Source organism: Ovis canadensis, chromosome 1, assembly GCF_042477335.2.
Source record: "Ovis canadensis isolate MfBH-ARS-UI-01 breed Bighorn chromosome 1, ARS-UI_OviCan_v2, whole genome shotgun sequence".
In the NCBI taxonomy this organism is placed as follows: domain Eukaryota; kingdom Metazoa; phylum Chordata; class Mammalia; order Artiodactyla; family Bovidae; genus Ovis; species Ovis canadensis.
In genome coordinates this window covers 118,259,171-118,279,649 of record NC_091245.1, presented here as the reverse complement: position 1 = coordinate 118,279,649, position 20,479 = coordinate 118,259,171, and the positions used below count along the sequence as shown (strand labels likewise).

Here is a 20,479-nt window from a genome sequence, read left to right as displayed (position 1 = left end):
ATTGAGGTAGGTGAACCTAGTGGAGAAGGCAATGGCAACCCACTCCAGTACTCTTGCCCGGAGAATCCCATGGACAAAGGAGCCTGGTAGGCTGCAGTCCGTGGGGTCACTAAAAGCCGGGCACGACTGAGTGACTTCACTTTCACTTTTCACTTTCATGTGTTGGAGAAGGAAACAGCGACCCACTCCAGTACTCTTGCCTGGAGAATCCCAGGGACAGCAGAGCCTCATGGGCTGCCGTCTATGGGGTCGCACAGAGTTGGACACGACTGAAGTGACTTAGCAGCAACAGCAGCAGCAGATGAACCTAGAGCCTGTTATACAGAGTGAAGTAAGTCAAAAAAGAGAAAAACAAATGTCATATATTACCGAATATATATGGAATATAGGAAAATAGTACTGATGAACTTATTTGCAGGGCAGAAATGGAGATGCAGATTAGCGAATGGACTTGTGGACACAGTGAGAGAAGTAGAGAGTGGGAAGAACGGAGAGAATAACTTCAACATGTGTACACTCTCATATGTAAAGCGGAGCGCCGGTGAGAAGTTGCTGCATAACACAGGGAGCCCAGCCTGGCCCTCTGTGATGCCCTAGACGGGTGGGAAGAGGGGAGAGGGTGAGACTCAAGAGGGAGAGGATATGTGTGTAGCTGTGGCTCACTCACATTGCTGTGTGACAGAAGCCAATACCACACTATAAAAATTAAAAAACAAAAAATGAAAGAAGTTGCACACACACACACACACAAACCTGTGAAGCACAACTAGACAGCTAAAGCCAGGTTGTATGGATAACTATGGAATATTTTACAAACTGTTTTCAGTGATGTCCCCTCATTTGCTGCTAAAAACTCGTGATATGGGTATGATTAACCCCAGTTTTTGATTGAGAGATTCAGGCTCAGAGAGGTTAATTAGCTTGACTGAGTCACACAGATAATAAGTGGTTGGGGGGTGGGAGGAGTTCAAACTCAAGCCTTCAGCGCTCTTTCCGCTACAGCATTATTGCCCCTTAAATGATGTTATAAAAAGATATTTTAGCATCCATTCCACCTTACTTCCTATTTGTGCATATTGGCAGTAGGTGTGGGAATTCTGGTGAGATTCTGCTGAGATGGTAACAATATCTCTCAGAGCTATTCCTAAGCCTTGATATTTTGCATGTTGTGAGAGGTGCAGGGCTCATTTTATGCAGTCTCTCCGCTCACTCTTGAGCCAGCTGCTTCACTGTTTATGATGTGGCTTTAATGTTAGCCCAAAAATATCACAACAAGGGTAGATCTGAGGCAAAGGACAATTATTTGGCATATATGGTCAAATATTAGTGCTTTGATTTATGTGATTTCTGACTTAAGCTTGGCTCCCCTTGTGATTAGATCAGACAATCCAGAATGATCCAAACTTGGGCTTCTTACAATATGACTTTCTGAGAATTTTACCTACAGCACCGGGCAGCTTACCTTGCCCTAAGGTAAGGCCAGTGCTCACTCCACACGTGCCGCTGGGTCCTGAGTCCTTTATTGTGGACGTTGCTCCAGCTCCAGCCCTTCTCCGCTACCTCTCGCATCCATCCTGAAGATCCCCCTCATAGCACATCGTTCTTATTAGCAGACATTTCGTAATTACTCTCATTAAACCCATCCTTGACTCTTCATCCCCCTCCAGCTATCGTTCCCTTTTCCTGTGCCTTTGACAGAAGCCCTTCACTCCTGTGTCTCCACGTCCCCACCCCCACAGAGGCCCCCAGCCGTCCGCCTTCCTTCGTCTCCACACTGCCGAGCCCAGTGGTCGGCGCTCAGTTCTCACCTTCCTAGACCTGTTAACAGCATGAGATGGGTTTCATCACACCTGGTTCCCCAAAACGCTCCCTTCACTTGGTGACCACGTCACTTTCCTGTTTCCTCCCATCTCGGGTCATATTTTCTCAGGTCTGTCTGTTCTTACCTGTGGTGTTTCAGAACCTCCTATTGACTTTCCTCCCTTTGGCCTTTCCCTCTCCACACATAGCTCGCAACACAGTGCTGATAGTGATCCCATTAAAACTTCATCCTTATACCCCAAAGAATTGAAAACAGGGACCCAGCCAAGTTCATGGATACACATTGGTTAGCAGCATCATTCCCAGTAGCCAAAAGGTGGAAACAGCCCAAGTGTCCATCATTAGATGAATAGATAAATAAATGTGATGTGTCTGTACAATAGAATATGACAGCCGAGAAAAGGAAGGATTTCAAAATTCCATTGTACTCAGCCTTCCTTGGAATATTACTCAGCCTTCCTTTTTATGGGAAAACAGGAAAGGGAAGTGGACACCAAGTGAAGGGAGTGTTTCAAGAAAACAGATAGGATGAAAAAATTGCTGATACATGCTTCAAAGTGGGTGAGCCTTAGCATAGTAAATATGCTATGTGAAATAAGCCATACAGAAAAGGATACCTGCTGTATGGTTCCATATATATGCAATATCAAGAACAGGTATATTAATAGAGACAAAACAAAATTGGTGGTTGTCCTTGTTTGGCAGCAGGGGAAAACAGAGGAAAAACTGATTAATGTGCAAGAAGTTTTATTTGGTAGTCATGGAAATGTGTTGAAAAGAGGTGGTCCTTGTACAACACTGTGAAGTTACTGAATGCCCCTCCATTGTTGAAATATGTTAAGTGAATTTCATCTCAATAAATTAAAAAGAATAAAAAAGAGCTTCACCTAGCACGTGGCTTCTCTGCAGAACACCCTCCACTGTCTTCCGAAGGAAGAGTTAAAGTCCCCCCTGTCACCTGCAGGGTCCTCTCTGGACTATCTGCTTCTGCCCCTTAACGTCTCCAATCTAGCCTTTTACAAATTTATTTTAGTCTGTTTTTAATTTTATTGAGGTATAGTTGATTTATGGTGTTGTGTTAATTTCTGTTGTACAGCTAAGTTATTCAGTTTTACATATACTCTTTTTCCTATTCTGGTTTCCATTGTGGTTTATCTCAGGACATTGAATATAGTTCCCTGTGCTGTACAGTAGGATCTTGTTTATCCATCCTACATTTAATCGTTTGCATCTGTGAACTCCAAACTCAAAATATTCAATACTTCCCTTCCCCTCTTCTCCCCCTTGGCAACCCCAAGTCTGTTCCTACGTCTGAGAGTCTGTTTCTGTTTTGTTAATATATTCTTTTGTGTGATAGCTTAGGTTCCACACATGTGTTATCATACGGTATTTATCCTTCTCTGTTTGACTTCCTTCAATACGATCATCTCCAGGTCCTTCCATGTTCCTGCAGATGGCATTATTCCATTCTTTTTCATGGCTGGGTAATATTCCATTGTAGACATACACTACATCTTGTTTATCTGGTCATCTGTAATGGACATTTAGGTTGCTTCCCTGTCCTGGCTATTGTAAACGGCACTGCAATGAGTATTAGGGTGTGTGTGTCTTGTTGAATGATAGTTTTCTTATTGCAGCTCTTAACACTCTTCCTCTCAGAAATGCACACAACACCATAAATGTCAGAATGTCATCCAGTGATAAATGTCACCCAGTCACACTGAACTTGATGCTGTCTTCTCAACATGCTGGTTGTGCTTCTGCCCCAGGACCTGTGCACCTGCTGTTCTCTCTGCCTTGAATGCACCTCTCACGGAGAGTGTTAGGGCTTGCTACTTACCAGCTCCCTCAGATCATGGCTTAAACTTCAGCTACTCAGTGAGAATTTTAACTCCCCACCCTGACACGTCCCATCCTCTTTTATGCCTTCCTATTAATCTACTGCACTCGTCTGACATTCTGTTTGATGTCAATAGAATGATTGGCATCAAAGAGATGATTTGTTTTCAATCAAATGTAAACTCTAAGGGTTGGGGTTTTGCTTTGTTTGTTCACTGTTATATTTCAAACATTTAAAACAGTGCCTTGATATTAGCAGCTAGAATGGTAGGCACTCAGCAATTATTTGTTATCTGTATGAATGATCTGTAATTTGGGCTTCCCAGCTTCCTTTTCAATATTTTCTAGTTGTGAGGACCTTGTGTGTCTTTATGAGGAATACCGCAAAACTCATCATTTCCCCGCAAGTGTGCCCGTAAACCGGTCAGTCATGGCCTTCATGCTGCTCTCTGCTTGGGGAGGATGTGTTGTGGTATACGTCCACCCTCTTTCTTTCTGCCCCTCCCGTGGCTGCAGTTTGGGCAAAGTTTTCTTTTTTTTTCCATGGAGCTACTGACCTGTTCTTGGAGGGATTCAGCCCACAACAGTAGTCTGGATAGCAATATGTTTCAGTGACAGTAACAATGACCAAATGTACTTCCTGTGTGTCTCTTCTGGGTACAGTTGGGATAGAGATTGATGCTGGTCCATGAAGTGCCTTCCTCACAGTGGAGAAATGACTAGAGCTCAGGAAACACTCATGTTTGAGTGCAAATTAGTTCTTGCCTTTCTTTCAGGAGTCTGTTCTTCCTGGACAATGTCTACAGGCCTTTTGAGAGGTATTGTCACTAAAGCTCCTCTGCCTACTTCTTTGCCCAAGTGAAAAACAAATGATGACGGCAGGTAGTTCTCCTGTAAGCGACAAGAGGACCCTCTAGCCTTAGATTTTGACTTGGAAGAACAAGTCTTCAACTTTTTAATTGTTCTTAAAATTCTAACTGGGATCCTGGAGGAACCCCGGAAGCAGAGAAGTGGTGGACTCTTTCATTATCATCCTCCTTCTTATCCTTCCCTATAGATTCTGAGCTCAGAGCCCTGAGTGGAACAGAGACAACCCTAAAAGCTCATGTTCTCTTCAAGACTTCCCCTGGCTTGGGGACACCCTAGCTTGTCATTATTCCCATCATTGGGGGTGATTTATGAATTATTTCTTCTAGCTTTTGGCTATAGTATGTTTATAGATGTAAGCATCCTTACATGCGTGTGTGTAAGGAAGTGTGTGTGCATGCACTCACATCTGTACACATAACTTGTGCACGGAACTGTGAGGCTAAGCCAGGAATCTTGTTTCAAGAGATTTTTGTGGTCCTTGAGCTCCTCATGTTTCTCCCTGTTCTCTAATCCTCTGAATGGAGCTGGCTCTGGGGAGTGGAGCCATATGAAAGGCATCCAAGATGAAAATTATATCCCAGACTCGCACATGAATATTGTGGTTGGGCATGGGGGCTTACTGGCTGGTGCTCCACATGCTCCCCTGCTCCTCCTGGCATTCCTGTTTATCTCCCCATGTTCCACTTGCTTGTTTCTTATGAAAGTTCCAAGGTTGAGGCTGTTCTGGATTAGTTAGACCTGGACTGGGTTGTTGATCTCAGAGCCTGAGCTCTCTCTCCAGAGGTGGTGGGCAACCTCTGGCCTTTCCTTCTTTGTAAGATATTTCAGTAGAGTTGACTGATATTACAATATAGATATAGATGAACCTCATTCATCTAGGCTTCCCCAGTGGCTGTAGGCTTCCCTGGTGGCTCAGACAGTAAAGTGTATGCCTGCAATGCGGGAGACCCAGGTTCAATCCCTGGGTTGGGAAGATCCCCTGGAGAAGGAAATGGCAACCCACTCCAGTACTCTTGCCTGGAAAATTCCCCAGATGGAGGAGCCTGGTCGGCTCCAGTCCATGGGGTTGCAAAGAGTCGGACACGACTAAGCACCTTCACTTCACCTCATTCATCTAGCTTTACCTTATCTGGATCTTTGGTTGATAATGGTGGTTGATAATAAAGATGCTGGGTGGATATAATTTAGATTTAGGAGAGTGAGCTGGGTGGAGATAGAAATGTCAAAGTAATTCGCAGATACATAATACTTAAAGTAGTGAGATTGGAGAAGATCTCCAAGGGCAGTGGTGTAGGTGGAGAAGGGGATGAAATACTTATAGGTTAGGGAGATGAGGGGAACTAGTGAGATGACCAAGAAGGAGTGACCAGTGAGATAGGATAAAACCAAGAAAGTCAGTGGTCCTGGAAGCCAAGTGACCCCAGTGTCAGACGCTGCTGATGGGCTCAGTGTGATGATGACTGAGAAATAAAGAGGCCGCCAGTGACCTTTACAGGAAATGAGAAAGAGTATGGAGAGCAAGTGCCTCATTGCATTGGCCTTTAGAGAGACTGGAAGAGGAACTGGAGACAGAAAGCAGAAGTAATTTCTTTTTGAATTTTTCTACAAAGATTATCAAATAAATGAGGACACACCTGGTAGGTGAAGTAGTAATTACTTCAAGAGAAGGGTAATTTTTCCTAGTGTGGGAGAAATTTAAAAAATTGGAATGTTTACAGAGAGAGAAAATATATGACGTAGCTTTTGAGTAAGCCTGAAGTGATAAGGTCTACTGTTGAAGTGGAGGAGTTGGCCTAGATAGACATTGAATGGGATGGGGAAGTCCTTCATGCTGATTTCATACAACTGAATCCTGACTACAGTAGGTTAAGTAAAAAGGGTTTTAATTTTATTTTGTTGAAAGAGAATCAGGAAATAGAAGTCCAAGGGTGGTACAACTGTTCATGAAAGTTTTCGTGAACCCAGGTTTCACTCCTCTTGTGTGGCATCTTTGGAAGGCAGCTTTCATCTTTCTGGTACCATGATGGCTCTTTCATCTCCAGATGTTGTGTTTTAGTTCCAGACAGAAATAAGCGGAGGGATGAAGAGCAAAATGTATCAGCTGAGGCTGTCTCATCTTATCAAGAGGGCAATAGCTTTTCCAAAACTTCCTACTTGCCCCTCCACCCCCAATAGAACCCCGTGTACTGCCTCATATGGCCACTTCTAGCTGCAAGGGAGCCTCAGCAGGTGAGATTTTCAACTAGGAACACAGTCACCTCAATTTTGGTTACAAGAGGTAGAGTATGAGTGTGTCTTATAGTTTTTTAATTAATTAATTTTTTTAAATTGTGGTAAAAGACACATGAAATAAAATTTATCATCTCAACCATTTTTAAGTGCATATTTCAGTGGCATTAAGTGTATTGTTGCACAACTGTGACCGCCATCCAACCGCAGTCCCCCTTTCATCTTGCAAACCTGAAACTTTGTACCCATTAGATAATAACTTCCCATTCCCTCTTTCCTCCAGCCCCAGACAACCACTATTTTACTTTCTATCTTTCTGAATTTGACTATTCAGATTATCTGATATGAGTGAAATAATAGAATATTTGTCCTTTTGTGACTGGCTAATTTTGTTTAGCATAAAATGCTCATTATGTTGTAGTATGTGTCAGAATTTCCTTCCTTTTAAGACCAAATAATATTTCATAACATTTAAGGCTGAGTAATATTCCAGTATAATCCAATATATATATAACACTTTGCTTATCCATTCATCTGTTGATGGACATGTGGATTGCTTTCCCTTTTTGGACTTTATAAATTCTGCTGCTATGAATAGGAATGTACAGACATCTGAGTCTCTGCTTTAAATTATTTTGGGTATATACCTGGAAGTAGAAATGTTAGATCATATGGTAACTGTATTTTAAAATTTTTAGGAAATACCATACTCTTTTGTGTAGCAGCTGAACCATTTTGCTTCCCACAGTGCACAAGGGTTCCAATTTATCCTTGCCAACTTTGTTATTTTTCCACTTTTGATAGTAGCCCTCATAATGGACATGGTGTCTTCTAGCTTTTAATGTGAGGAGGGTGAAAGGATAAAAAGGGTAAAATGTTGAAGGGTAAAAATAAAAACTGTTTTTCTTCCTAATATTTGTATTGGGTCAGACTTTGTTGAAACCTTCCTGGAGGTCTCAAGACAGGTGGAGTCTAACTTTAAAGCAATGCAATATTATGGGAAAGAGGCTGTCTCAGAGGCTCAGAACACCTAGTTTTCTTACTCTGGGCTCCACCACTGCTGAATTTTGGTGCAGTGTGTAACCTGCCATCCTCCGCTGTGATGCTAGTTTCTGTGTGATGAAGGTAATAGAATCAGATAATTAAACTTGACCTCCCCACATTTACTTCAGAGCTGAGATGTTACACAAGACTGTACGTGCTTTGAGGTCTTTGGATTAAAGGCATTCTGGAAATTCAAATTATCTGGAGATATTTTTCACCTGTCACATGGGAAGGGAAAGTCCTGCACGGTGCTCCCTTTGGCTTTTATGCCACAGTGGGGGATTTTTATTCAAAAGGTGAGGCGATGTGCGTCTTTCCTTGTCTCTCCCCAGAGTGGCTCACTCTCGAGGAGCGGCATTACGAATGAGGAGAAGGAGAGTCGTAGTGACTGGAAATGTTTTAAGCATTGTGTGCTGGTCACTGTACTCGATGATTCAGGAGCGTCATCACTGATCTTCAGGATATATCTAGTTCCTACTACAGTGCAGTTGATATCAGTTGATTACGAGGTACTTTTGGATTGTGACAATATGGCTTTTCCTTCTTCGTTTTTTTTGGGTCGTATTTAGCACAGTTAGCACACTGTTAGCACAGTGCTAACAAATGAAAAGCACTAGTGGCAAAAGCAAACAGGATTCATGAAGAGCTCAGTGTTGCCCCCTGCTGGGATCTCAGAATCTTTCCCATCAAAGCATCATCAATAATGTCCTTGTCCTCCTTACTGTTAATACACACACACACACAGAGCCCAGGAAACATACATTCTTTATAAGCGTATACATTGTGTTGGCCATGTGCCATCCAGTCAAGCCAAAACTTGTGGAACAATACGAATCTGTGCCCAGAATATCAGCTAAAAATATCTCATTCCCTCTGCTCTGTTCTTTGCTGGTATGTTTATGAGCGTCCCAGGAGGCTAATGAGGATGAAGGGAAAGGAAAACTGACATTTTTCAAAGGAAACCAAGCCTTTAATTCCCTAAAAAGGGAACATGTATGTTCTGTGTGTCTGTTTTATGTTCCTTGCCATTTCTGCATGTCTGCGTGACAACATGGAAAGTCTGTAATGTAAGTCGTGCCACCTTGGCTTGGATTATTGGAATCCATGCTTTTACCGCAGTCTTTTGCTCTGTGGCCTGACTTGTACACAAGTTTCCAGGTTTCAGCAAAGAAGAGGGGGAGGGGAAGGAGAGCTTTCAAGCAAGAGACTCCCTGGCACACACTGTCTGCTTATTCAGCTCATTAGGGTGCTACTTAGGAGCCTGTGTGCGTGTGTGCTTGGTTGCTCAGTTATGTTCCACTCTTTGTGACCCCATGGACTGTAGCCCACCATGCATTCTCCAGGCAAAAATACTAGAGTGGGTTGGCATTTCCTCCTCCAGGGGCTCTTGCAGACCCAGGGATAGAACCTGGGTCTCCTGCATTGCAGGCAGATTCTTTACCGTCTGAACCTCCAGGGAAGCCCCCACTGAAGAGCCTGGGGGACACACTTCCATCCCTAGTTGGGCCATGCAATAACCTCCTTTATTTATTTCTTTAAAAAAACTTTTTATTTCACATTGGAGTATAGCCACTTAACAATGTTGTGATAGTTTCAGGTGGACAGTGACGGGTCTCAGCCATACACATACATGTATCTATTCTCCCACCAAATCCCTTCCTGTCCAGTCTGCCACATAAAATTGAGCAGAGTTCCCCGTGTATTTATTTCTTGATCATTAACTGAGCCTCAAGCTCTGGCTGGTCCTCTCAATCATCTGAAATTTCTTTGTGATGAGGGGTAGTCACCTTTCCTTCTCTGGCCTGAGTTTCTTTCCATTTATAAAATGAGGGGGAAAATGATCTGATCTCTGGGGATGGGGTCTGTGAGTTAGGGCCACAAGGCAAGAATATCAGCGCCCCAGTGTACATCCATACGGTGGTCAGTAGCCTCAGTGAGAAGCAGTCCCCCGAGCAGTGAGGTGATAAGGGGGAAGGATCTGTTCTAACTATTTGTCAGATAATGTCAGCATTAACCAAATAGCAACTGTTGGCTCTGGTCAGTCAAACATGGAGCTACCGACTTCCTGAACATATGCTGGGTGTTGGGCAATGAACATGGGTGTTGGTCAACCCTGGTCGGTTAATGTCAATATTGACCTTAGGTTAGGATAGACTATAGCCATAGTTGCCTGAATGAAATGTACCCTGTTTCTTCTTGAGTATTTAGACTTCCATATTTGTCTGTTGGTCTCTTCTCCAGTAACATACGAAAGGCTCATTAAAGTCTAATTTAGTTTATTACATAATGAAGAACAGAGGCTTGAGATGCTCATGAAGTTCTATTTTTGGCTCACTTGGCTGTCTTGAAATAAATGATCTTATACACACACTCACACAGGCAGATATGGTAAACTGATTTCAATAAAGAGAGTTAATAGCTGCCACTTACTGAGAGCAGCTAGTATGTACCAGATCCTTCAAATACATTATCTTATTGAAGCTCCAAAACCATCTTGTGACAGTTATGATCTCATTTTTTGGATAAAGAAACAGAGGCTTCAAAACAGTCTATAGCTTGCTCAAGTTCTCAAAGATGGAATCCAGACTTGAATCCAGGTTCTATCAGACTTCAGAGGCCAGGCTCTTCCTGCCAACCTTGCTGATTCTGGCACAGATTCCTTGTGACAATGACAGCAACAAAAAATATGGGGTTGGCCAAAAAGGCCGTTTGGGTTTTCCCATAAGATAGTATGGAAAAACCCAAACAAACTTTTTGGCCAACCAACTACTCAGTCCACCGTTTTGAGGTCAGAGCTGCCCACTGCCAGCGACGTGCCCTCAGTGAAAGGCTGTGTGTGTTACCCTGTGCTTCTCGGTGAAGCCAGCGCCTCTCAGAGCCTCTGGGACTGCAGACAGCACGCTTGGCAGTTCTCATCCCTTTGTATGGTCCTTCTTACAGCTCCCCAGGAGCCCCAGGGAGACAGAGACTCTGATTGGCTCTGCCGGCCACTTATTGTTTCCCGTTTTCTCCCCGCTGCAGAGTCTTGAGACGGTCTCCTATAGACGATCTTGCCACTGCTATTGTCCCTGCAGACTTTCCCACCGACCCAGGACCACGGGCTCCATTGCTCATTGTGGTGGTGTTGGCTCAGCCTCAAGGACAGAGACCTTGAGCCAGCTGACAAGGTTGCTTGTGTCATCACTTCTAAGGCCACAAGCCATGCTTTTGGTTCCCGATACTTTTGAATACTCATCTCTCTCACCATCTCTCCTTCTTTTTAGCCACATGGTCTCCCAGACTCCCAGCAGCAGATTTTCCCCGACAGACAGTTTTGGCAGATTGCCAATCCCTGTCTCAGTGCCTGGATGACCTCAGTTACCAAGTCAACATGGCACTTAATGCATGCTGCTATGCTGCCCCCTGGTGGAGAGGGTGGAAACAGTGCTCTGCAGATTACTGCCTGCTTGATAAAGAACTATACAAAGACCCACTCCTACTTTCTAGACCAAAGAGTTCATAGACTTGATTAAAACTCGTGTTGTCAGTGACTGTGGAAAGGCAGTATGATCTGTAGTGATCTGCTGTCCAAGGCTAGAAATGGCTCTAATTTCTTATTTTGGTTAGAGAGAACAGAATACAGTCAGTTGGCCTTAAGTTGGTATCAGGGTTTTTCATGTGCTTATTTGTTTTCCATCCTTCTACTTCATTATCTATGGTGTGGATGCTTTGAGAGGATCCCTTTGAGGTCTGAAGTACTCTGGGTCAAGGTTAATGAAGATCTCAGTCTTTCCGAACATATGCTTGGTTCTGGAACCTTCTAACATGTCATAACGGGGGCTCCCCTTATAATCCTCTTCAGCCCTCATGGGTCTCAAAGCCTTTGTCCTGGGATAAATTTGGGTTTGCATGAGGCTGCCATGTTCTTTAATATTCCTGTATATGGGAAGTTGTATCATCAACCTGGAGACTAAACGTGGGGATAACACGGCATCTAGCGTCTGATTTCTAGGGGATAATGTGGCAGGAGGTGGGAGAGGTTGGAGGGAGCCATGGGCATTCATGGGTGAAAAAGATTGATACCGAAAAGAAAACTAAGCCTGAGTTACCCTTTTCATTTGATATTTTACGTTGATACACAGAACAAGAGGACACTTCATCTAGCCCTCCCAGCACTGTTAGCTGGGTGAGTCCAGACAGATCCTGGGTGGATAGGTGGCATGCAAACCTTAGCCTGAGGCCATTAAAGCAGCTGGGAACTCAGACCTTCCTTCCAGTATATTATCAAGACTGACCCCCAAGTCCATGATCAGCACCACTGAGATCCTGATTGCTGACATTCTTGCATTATCCATGGCCTTGTTCCTGAATTATTTGCTCCAGTCCTTCTCTTTCCATGCTCCTTTATCTCATCTTGATCCTCCCAGTCTCTGACATTATGACTCATCATCTTTTCCTGCTAATTTCTCTATCACATTTCATATTCAGCTCTCTTTCTCTGTCTTCCTCCTCATCATCATAGTTACCATTTTATTGAAGATTTACCATGTGCCAAGCACTGTGCTAAGCAGTTCTGATGTGTCAGTTCAATTAATTCTTGTTGTGCCGCTCTAACAGAGGTCCCTTGATTATTTCCACTTTGTAGATGAGCACACTAGTGCCACCATGGTCTGATCGAGCTCGCATAGCTGTTAAGTGGTGGTGTACTGATTATACCACATTGCCTCCCTGTCTTACTGTTTCTGTAACTCGGCCTCTCTGGTTGGACTGTCTTGGGTCTTTCTGGCTCCAGCTCCACTGACCTGCATTTCTGCCTATACCTTGGAAACAGTGACCCACCACATGCCCCAGTGACTGGGGTTCCTGCAAGAATCATCTTGTTTCCCAATCATCTTGGAATCAGAGTAGACTCTTGGGCATGGCGGTGTTAGGTCTAAGAACATCTTCTGGATACTGTTTGTTCTTAATACAACTCTGTAGAGGATAGACCTCTTTCACAGATCCTTTCATATACTTTGGGGCCCAATAACCAAGTAACTTGAAGGGACCAACTTGGTTCCTAACTCCTGCTTTTCACTTGCATGTGGGCAGCAGAGCTTCAGAACCTTCTGCGAAGCCAGGGGTGTGTCCAGGAAACCTGTCAGGAGCTTAGAACACCATGGTAGCTGCTTGATCTGTTTGTTTATCTCTCCTGTGAAAGGAGTGCTCGAGAGGATATATGCTGCTAAGTCGCTTCAGTCGTGTCCGACTCTGTGCGACCCCATAGACGGCAGCCTGCCAGGCTCCCCCATCCCTGGGATTCTCTAGGCAAGAACACTGGAGTGGGTTGCCATTTCCTTCTCCAATGCATGAAAGTGAAAAGTGAAAGTGAAGTTGCTCAGTCGTGTCTGACTCTTAGCGACCCCATGGACTGCAGCCCACCAGGCTCCTCCGTCCATGGGATTTTCCAGGCAAGAGTACTGGAGTGGGGTGCCATTGCCTTCTCCTGAGAGGATATATGAGGAAGAACTTAAGAATCAGCCATTCCAGAGTCTCTCCTTCTCATGGAAGAGAGGCTTCATGAGCAAAGCTGAGCTGGTGAAATTCTCTGTGAGTTTATAAAATAGTTCTATTTGCTATTACTTTGGAGAAAGCAATGGCACCCCACTCCAGTACTCTTGCCTGGAAAATCCCATGGATAGAGGAGCCTGGTAGGCTGTAGTCCATGGGGTCGCTAAGAGTTGGACACGACTGAGCGATGACTTCCCTTTCACTTTTCACTTTCATGCACTGGAGAAGGAAATGGCAACCCATTCCAGTGTTCTTGCCTGGAGAATCCCAGGGACTGGGGAGCCCGGTGGGCTTCTGTGTATGGGGTCGCACAGAATCGGACACGACTGAAGTGACTTAGCAGCAGCATTTGCTATTACTACACAAATTTAGTGAGGAAATGAATATAAGAAATACTGCAGTATTTAATGAAGACCAGTTTCCTCTTCTTCTATCTTCTATAAGCTTCTTTCTTTGTAATAAAATAATTTGGGGGTGAAATATGTTCTAGTGATGAGAACCCCAGTATGTATAATGAGGAGTGATTGTCTTGCGTTCGCATAACCAGCACCAAAGTCCAGGTGCCCACACAGGATCCGGAACACTGTCATCTTTCTGCCATAACTCCGGCTGTGCAAGGTGTGCTGTTGCTTCCGGGAGGTCTGGCCTCTGTCTTCGTCATCGTAGGCATGTTCTCTAGGAGATTCTCAGGTGGCAAGCCTTCATATCTGCTTTGGAAACATTCTCCTTACCTACAGAGTAGGATCTCCAACACTATAATAAACGCATGAATCATGAAAATAGGAGTGAGTTAAGAAATTATCCAGCCTAATGGATTTCAAATGTACCTTAGGAGCATTTTGCTATCTTCAAAATGAGATCTTTTCTAGAAATAGATATATTTGAAAATTTGTATTATATATATATACATGTATGTATATAACGCAAATCCTTTCTGGAAGTACTTACGTATTTATACTATGCAGATAGGAAGAGAGAGATACGTGAGTGAGTTGTTGGTTTTAGCTGGTGTTTGCATATGTATGTTTTGTGTGTTTGTGTGTTCATTCACACATGTCCTCTTCTTGCCTTACCTGTTATGTGTGTGTGTGTGTGTGTATATTTGTGTATACATATACACAGATATATGTATATTTGTGAATGAACCATAACATTCATAGATATACAAAAAATATATATGTGCACACACACCTACATATGTATGTATGTATGTCTATGAATGATATGTTTCTGGAAAATATCTTGTTTGGAGAATTAACATAGTAAGGCCCTGTCATGCTGAAACGCTATCTGGAGACCTGGATTTAGGACTTAGCTGGCTTCTCTGGTTAAAAGGAGACAAGCAGAATAGAGACTGACTCCTTCCGTGACCTCTAAGAACTTGATGTAACAGTTGATACAGGGCAGTACTTTTTCATTAAAGATAAGAAAACAGGCCCAGGGAAAGACAGTGGCTTTTCTGAGGCCTCTTGATAAAAGAAACCTGGAGCCTAGGTCTTCCTACATCAAGTCCTGGGTCCTTTCCCTGAATCAGGTCACCTTCTATTTTCTTCTTTGCTGCCCTCCATGGCACCTAATACAAGATACCTTATTTCCGTCGCATTATCTCAGTGCGTTGTGGTGGGAGGACATGCCTTGTCTAAGGCGTGTGCTCTGCATGTCCGCTGTGCCAGCCATGCATCCCCCGTTCTTCTTTTGGGTCAGTGCTGCACACTTTGAAGAGGAGGTCGTGCTGATGTCAGAGCCGGGAGGAGTCAGCAAAAGGACTCCTGCTGTCAGGGAAGAAGCCATCTCTCAGGACACAGCTTGGAAACTCGAGCACAGACAGCCGCCTTTGCGGGGGAAAAAAAGTCAAAGACAGAGGCAAGGCACGTTATAAGAACTAGGAATCGTGCCCTTCCTTACGGGCCTCCAGGTCCTGCTGGCATTTCATCCCCAGTAATCCAGGAGTGTAGGCATCATCATCGGAGCAAACTGAGGCTGCCAGAGGTTACATGATGAGCCCCAACCCTCACGGACTGCCTGGAAGTGGCCGAGCCAGCAGACTCGACTCCAGCTCCCTCACCAAAACTACCAGTTGTGCATCTTAGAGCTGTGGCGGTTTGGGGAGAGAGATAGGTAAGACCTGGGATGGAGCTTCAGTCAGCCTTGGCTTCCCTGCTTGTGGTGGGAGCAGGAAAGGGCCAGAGGGAAGAGGAAGAGAGCTAAATGCAGAGGGAGGGAAGGAAGAGAAGGACGATGTCGTGACCTCTAGCCCGAGCCAGTTGGGTAGGGCTGTTTGGGGCTCTTCTGGCTGGGCCCCTCCTACATACCCCAAACACAGCCTCCTGTGGTCATTTGTTGACAGCCTGATGGAGAATGTGAGCTCCCTGAGGACACCGTGGCCTTATTTAGTGCTCCACCCCCATGTCTGCCCCATGGAGGACAAAGGACATTTAATAGAGGAAGGAGAACTCTTAACAGAGGGCTTGGGCCCTGGACATGTCTCCACCGGCTAGAACCTGTTATTTCCGTTTTACAAATGAGGGAATTAGATGTAACAAAGAGGTAAAGGATCATTTACGGAGCCTTCAGGAGTGGAGTGGGTGAATGTCTAGTGGTGGGCAGAGTTGGCAGTTGTTATATGTGCCCAGCAGAGTTGGACGTTTCTGGAAATCAGGCTTAGGTTTCCAGGGCACAGCCAGCGTGCCAGGCTCTGAACCCGGAGTGAAGTCTCATTAGCATTCAGAGGGTGAAGTCACCGTGGGGGCCGCCATCCAGGGCATTGGGAAGAGATAGGCTGTGTTTTAATTACGACCTGGACTTTTGAACAAATCCTTTTCTCTGCTTGTCTGAGCCTTAGAGACAACAACTTGTGGGAAGTGTGCAGTCAGCAGCTGGGTCCACAGTAGTACCCGTGCAGCTGTGTATACATCTGGAACACAGGTGGTGGACTGTGTGTGCTTTTTCTCCTTGCGTTGCCCTCGGGTTAGTGAAAAGCAGTTAGGTGAGGTCAACCTGGTCTTCACCCAGAGTGGGGAAGCCGATGCAGAGAATGGAGAGAAACAGGACCGCCCCCCTCTTCTAGGTCTCTATACCCCTCCACCCCTGCCCATCATGATCATTACAGGATCGGAGCCCAGGCAACTCCCGCCACTTCCTCCAGCCGTTCCTGAGTCAATATGGTGGGATTTCTTTGTTGAGCTCCCCACAACCCTCCCTTTTCCACCTTGGGGGAAGTTTTTGGAGTGGGGGTTGAAATTAAGAAGGGAGGAGAAAGAGGAGGAGATTAACAGGGTAGAAGTTAGACAAGCACAGATGCCACCACCTGTGACTGTGGATTCTCAAGAGCTTGTTGACTCCCGGGAGCGTTTGCCTTGATTCTGTTTGACAGTTCCTTCCCGGGGAAGGGGAGGAGAAGGAGAGCCTGGGGACAAAGAGCGTTTGACCAGCTCCTGTTAAAGCCCTGATTTGTTTGCTTAAGTTGGCAAACAGTGTCTGGGGACTCTGGGCTGGGGATGAACTAGGTGGATTTTCTGTCTGATACTCGACATCCAGCATTGGGGTGGGGAGTAAAGGCCATCATTCCAGGGGCGGGTGTGCCCTGAAGTTCCGACCTGGAGAGCAGAACAACCCAGAGCAGATGGGGGAAGGGAGAGGGCGTGGGCAGAGCAGCGGAGACCTGGAGCTCTGTTTAGGGGGCTGTCACATACCTGCTTAGTGGTGAAAGAGCCACAGCAGCCCCTGAACCGTTCCCCCCAACCTCACCCTCCTTTGTTGAGAGGCAGAAGGCAGGCATATTAGGATGGGCATTTCTAATGAGCGTCCAGTGGTCAAGGGGAGGGGGCAGGCTGGTGTTGGGCCGAGGTCCAGGTTAAGAGTGAGACTGCATATGTGCTTCTCATCCCGAGCTGTGCAGAGTCCCCTGCAGGCTGGCCTCTGTCCAGAGAGGCTGTTCCCTGGCAGACTCGCAGGAGGCGGCTTCAGCCCCTCTTCCAGGCCTCGGTTTCCTTCACCTGAAGACTCCAGCCTTCCTCTCTCTTGTGCCAGTTCCTTTCTTGATAATTCCTCCTTACCCGTTTCTCCACTCTACCCTCAAAACTCTTCCCTTTGTCCAGGAAGTTGCCAAGATAAACACACTGTGCACGTGTCTGGATGTGGCCCTCTACTAGCATAGCTGCAGGACTGGACGTGATCAACTGTTATAAAGAGGCTAGGGCTTTGTGCCACCCATTTTGTGTTCATGAAGCATTGCTTCATATCATTCTTATATTCTGTTCCCTGAAGGTAAATCCCTCTGGGTAGACATGATCTGTTTGTTTCTTTGTTTGCGGTTTCTCTCACTGTTATGGGAGCTCTGTAACAGAGGATGCAGACTGAGGATGAGGACTTTGTTTTGTATTCTTGGGGCTTGCAAAACACACTCCAGGAGACTCTTAGGACCTGAATGCTGCGGGGCGGGGTTTTCTTCCCCCAACCTGCTGTTAAGACACAGAGTGTCTGGTGTAGTGTGTGGTGGGTGCTTCTGAACCAATGAAAGAATGAATGGAAAGAAGCCTAAATGAGTGAGTGAGTGTGTGAAAGGACTGGCCACACTTAGGCTGTCGTGGTGGAGGGCCTGTCTATAGAATAATGCTCTGGACCAAGATTTACTGAATGTGCTAAAAAATGCAGATTCTCCTGCTGACTCCCTGACAGTCAGTCGTCTCCTCTTTTGTGTTCTGGAACCCTCTGGTTATTTGGACATGTCTGTCTCTCTTATTAGCCTGAGCTCATTTCTGGAAGGGAATTATCTCATTAACCTTTATATCACTAGTATCTACTGCCTCCTCCTGGCATAGATGGGCACCCTCTTCATGGCTGGTTGAAAATAAGTGAAATGAGATAAACCTCCTGAAAGCTGCGCTGAATCCACTGAATATCAGGCTCGGAAGCTGGGATGCAGTTTCTCTCTCAAAAACTAGATGACACGTCAGAATGCCCTGGGGAGCTTGTTAAAAACTCACATTCTGGGTCCCATCCATTTGCATGTGACTGGAGTGGGCCTGGACCTTTTTGTTATTGTTATTTTGTTTGAATAGTCAGCTCTTGGGGACCCTGGGCAGCCTGCCTGGCACCAGTCTGTAGAGCATCCTTTGGGAACACTTTGCCACGGACCACACCAAATACATTCTGGGCTTCAGCTCACATTTCCTCCAAGGCTGCTCAGCCTTTTCTTAAGCCTTTGAGAGAGTAACTCAACTGAATTCTTTGGTTCAGCCTCCTCTGGGAATAACATCAGCTAGATTTAAAGCCTATTCCATTCCAAGTCTCCTTATCCCAGTTCTTGACGTTCCTTTTGCGATTGACTCGAGGGAAGGCTTGGGCCTCAGCCGTCTTTCTCACAGACCTTGCTTTGCTTTTTCCCTGCTGCTAGGCTGTTTGCTGTCAAATGCGGGGGCTGCTTTGAGGCCATCGCACCCAACGAGTTTGTTATGCGGGCCCAGAAGAGCGTGTACCACCTGAGCTGCTTCTGCTGCTGTGTCTGTGAGCGGCAGCTCCAGAAGGGTGATGAGTTTGTCCTGAAGGAGGGGCAGCTGCTCTGCAAAGGGGACTATGAGAAGGAGCGGGAGCTGCTCAGCCTGGTGAGCCCAGCAGCGTCAGACTCAGGTGAGTGATGTGTGGTGGGCGGGAAGCCAGGGCCTAGGAGAGTGGGTTGTAGCGGCAGTCTAGATTGCTTTCTCCCTTAGAAGGCCACCACCAAGGCACCCTGGTTCCATGACAGGGCAGTGCTGTGCACTCCAGCAAGTTTCTTTATAAGTTCAGAGTAAATTCTCATCAGTCAGGTATTGCTATGATGATGCTGTGTAACGGATTACCCCTAAATTTCTTGGCATATAACCAGAAACATTTATTCACACATTTGCAAGTCTCTGGGTAAACGTCAGTGACTCTGCTTCGCACTGAAAGTCTTCAAGTCTCCTGGGGTCTGTTGACCTCTGCTGACCTTGGCTCTAGGCTACAGACCAGGTGCAAGTCTGCCCTGTGTGATGGGGTTCAGGCTTGAGAAGCAGCAGCTATGAGGCATGGTCTCCTGGCAGTGGCAGAAATGCAGGAAGGCATGCTTCACCGTTCAATCACATTTAAAACCTCTACTCATATGACGGCTGCTAGCACTGTGCTGCTCAAATCAAACTAGATGAAACCTAAACTCTGGGGAGGGGAAATACGCTGCAAGCACCTCAAGGCCCTGACAGGGTAGAGATGCATAAAACTATTAAGGAATATGATCAATGGGAACCAGTCATTCCGTCTGCCACAATCATGCTGAACTGCTCTAGCCTCTGTTTCCTCACCTGTCACATGGGAAAGCTGGACTTTAACTAAGGTTTGGTGGGTTACGTAAAGAAAGGATCTAGAATATATTTGCTTCACTCACCTAAGACTCACACACCCTCCCTGGAGAGGGTGGATTGGGTTTCACGAGGCCCGAGAAATTTCAACTGCCCAAGTGAAGCATGGAATGCCTTCCCAGGGTGTCAGTCCCACGGGGCAACATCTGTGTTAACCTGGCCTCCCTTTTTGTGGAAGAATCTTCAGATCGCATGAGGGCATGTCCCTGTGAACTTAGCAGTTTTTGCCATTGCCAGTCCTAGTCAAGTTCCATACCACTCACCATGGCCTCTGGAACCTCACTGTGCTCATCTCCTCAGCCTCATGGGAGCCTCTGACCCCTCCCTCCACATCCAGCACATATCTGTGTCTCCCACTGACTTCCGCACCTCAAGAGTTAATTCTTCTCTGACTCTCTGACTCACTCTTTAGTCTTGCCAGTGTATCCCTTAAGCTTCTTTCTAAGACTGACTTCATGGGGGAAGAGTCTTATTCCCTTGTGCCTGGGGGGGTCACCCTTAACCTCTCCTGCCGTGACATGGATCCCACTTGATTGGGGTTGCTTGTTTGATTGTTGTTCTTGCCAGAGTGCTAAACACCATGAGGGACCGTGTGTATCTTTTTTTTTTTTTTTTTTTTTTACCACTGTGTGTGCAGGATTTAGCACAGGCCTGGAATGCTGAGGATGCTTGATAAAATCTGTTTTAAAGGATAAATAAACACATGGGACAGAAGCCCTGTGGGGTGATGCTTGAGTTCAAGAGCTTTAGAGGCAGTCAGCTGGGGACCTCACCTT

General features: G+C 45.6%; 1 protein-coding gene across 1 annotated transcript in view; it reads left to right on the top strand.

Annotated features, from left to right (window-relative positions):
• Window positions 1-20,479, top strand: part of LMX1A (LIM homeobox transcription factor 1 alpha) — a 173,528-nt gene that overhangs the window by 98,981 nt on the left and 54,068 nt on the right. Inside the window, exon 4 of the mRNA XM_069547625.1 lies at window positions 18,728-18,960. Within this exon, the coding sequence (XP_069403726.1) occupies window positions 18,728-18,960 (233 nt within the window). The remainder of the gene's footprint in view (window positions 1-18,727; window positions 18,961-20,479) is intronic.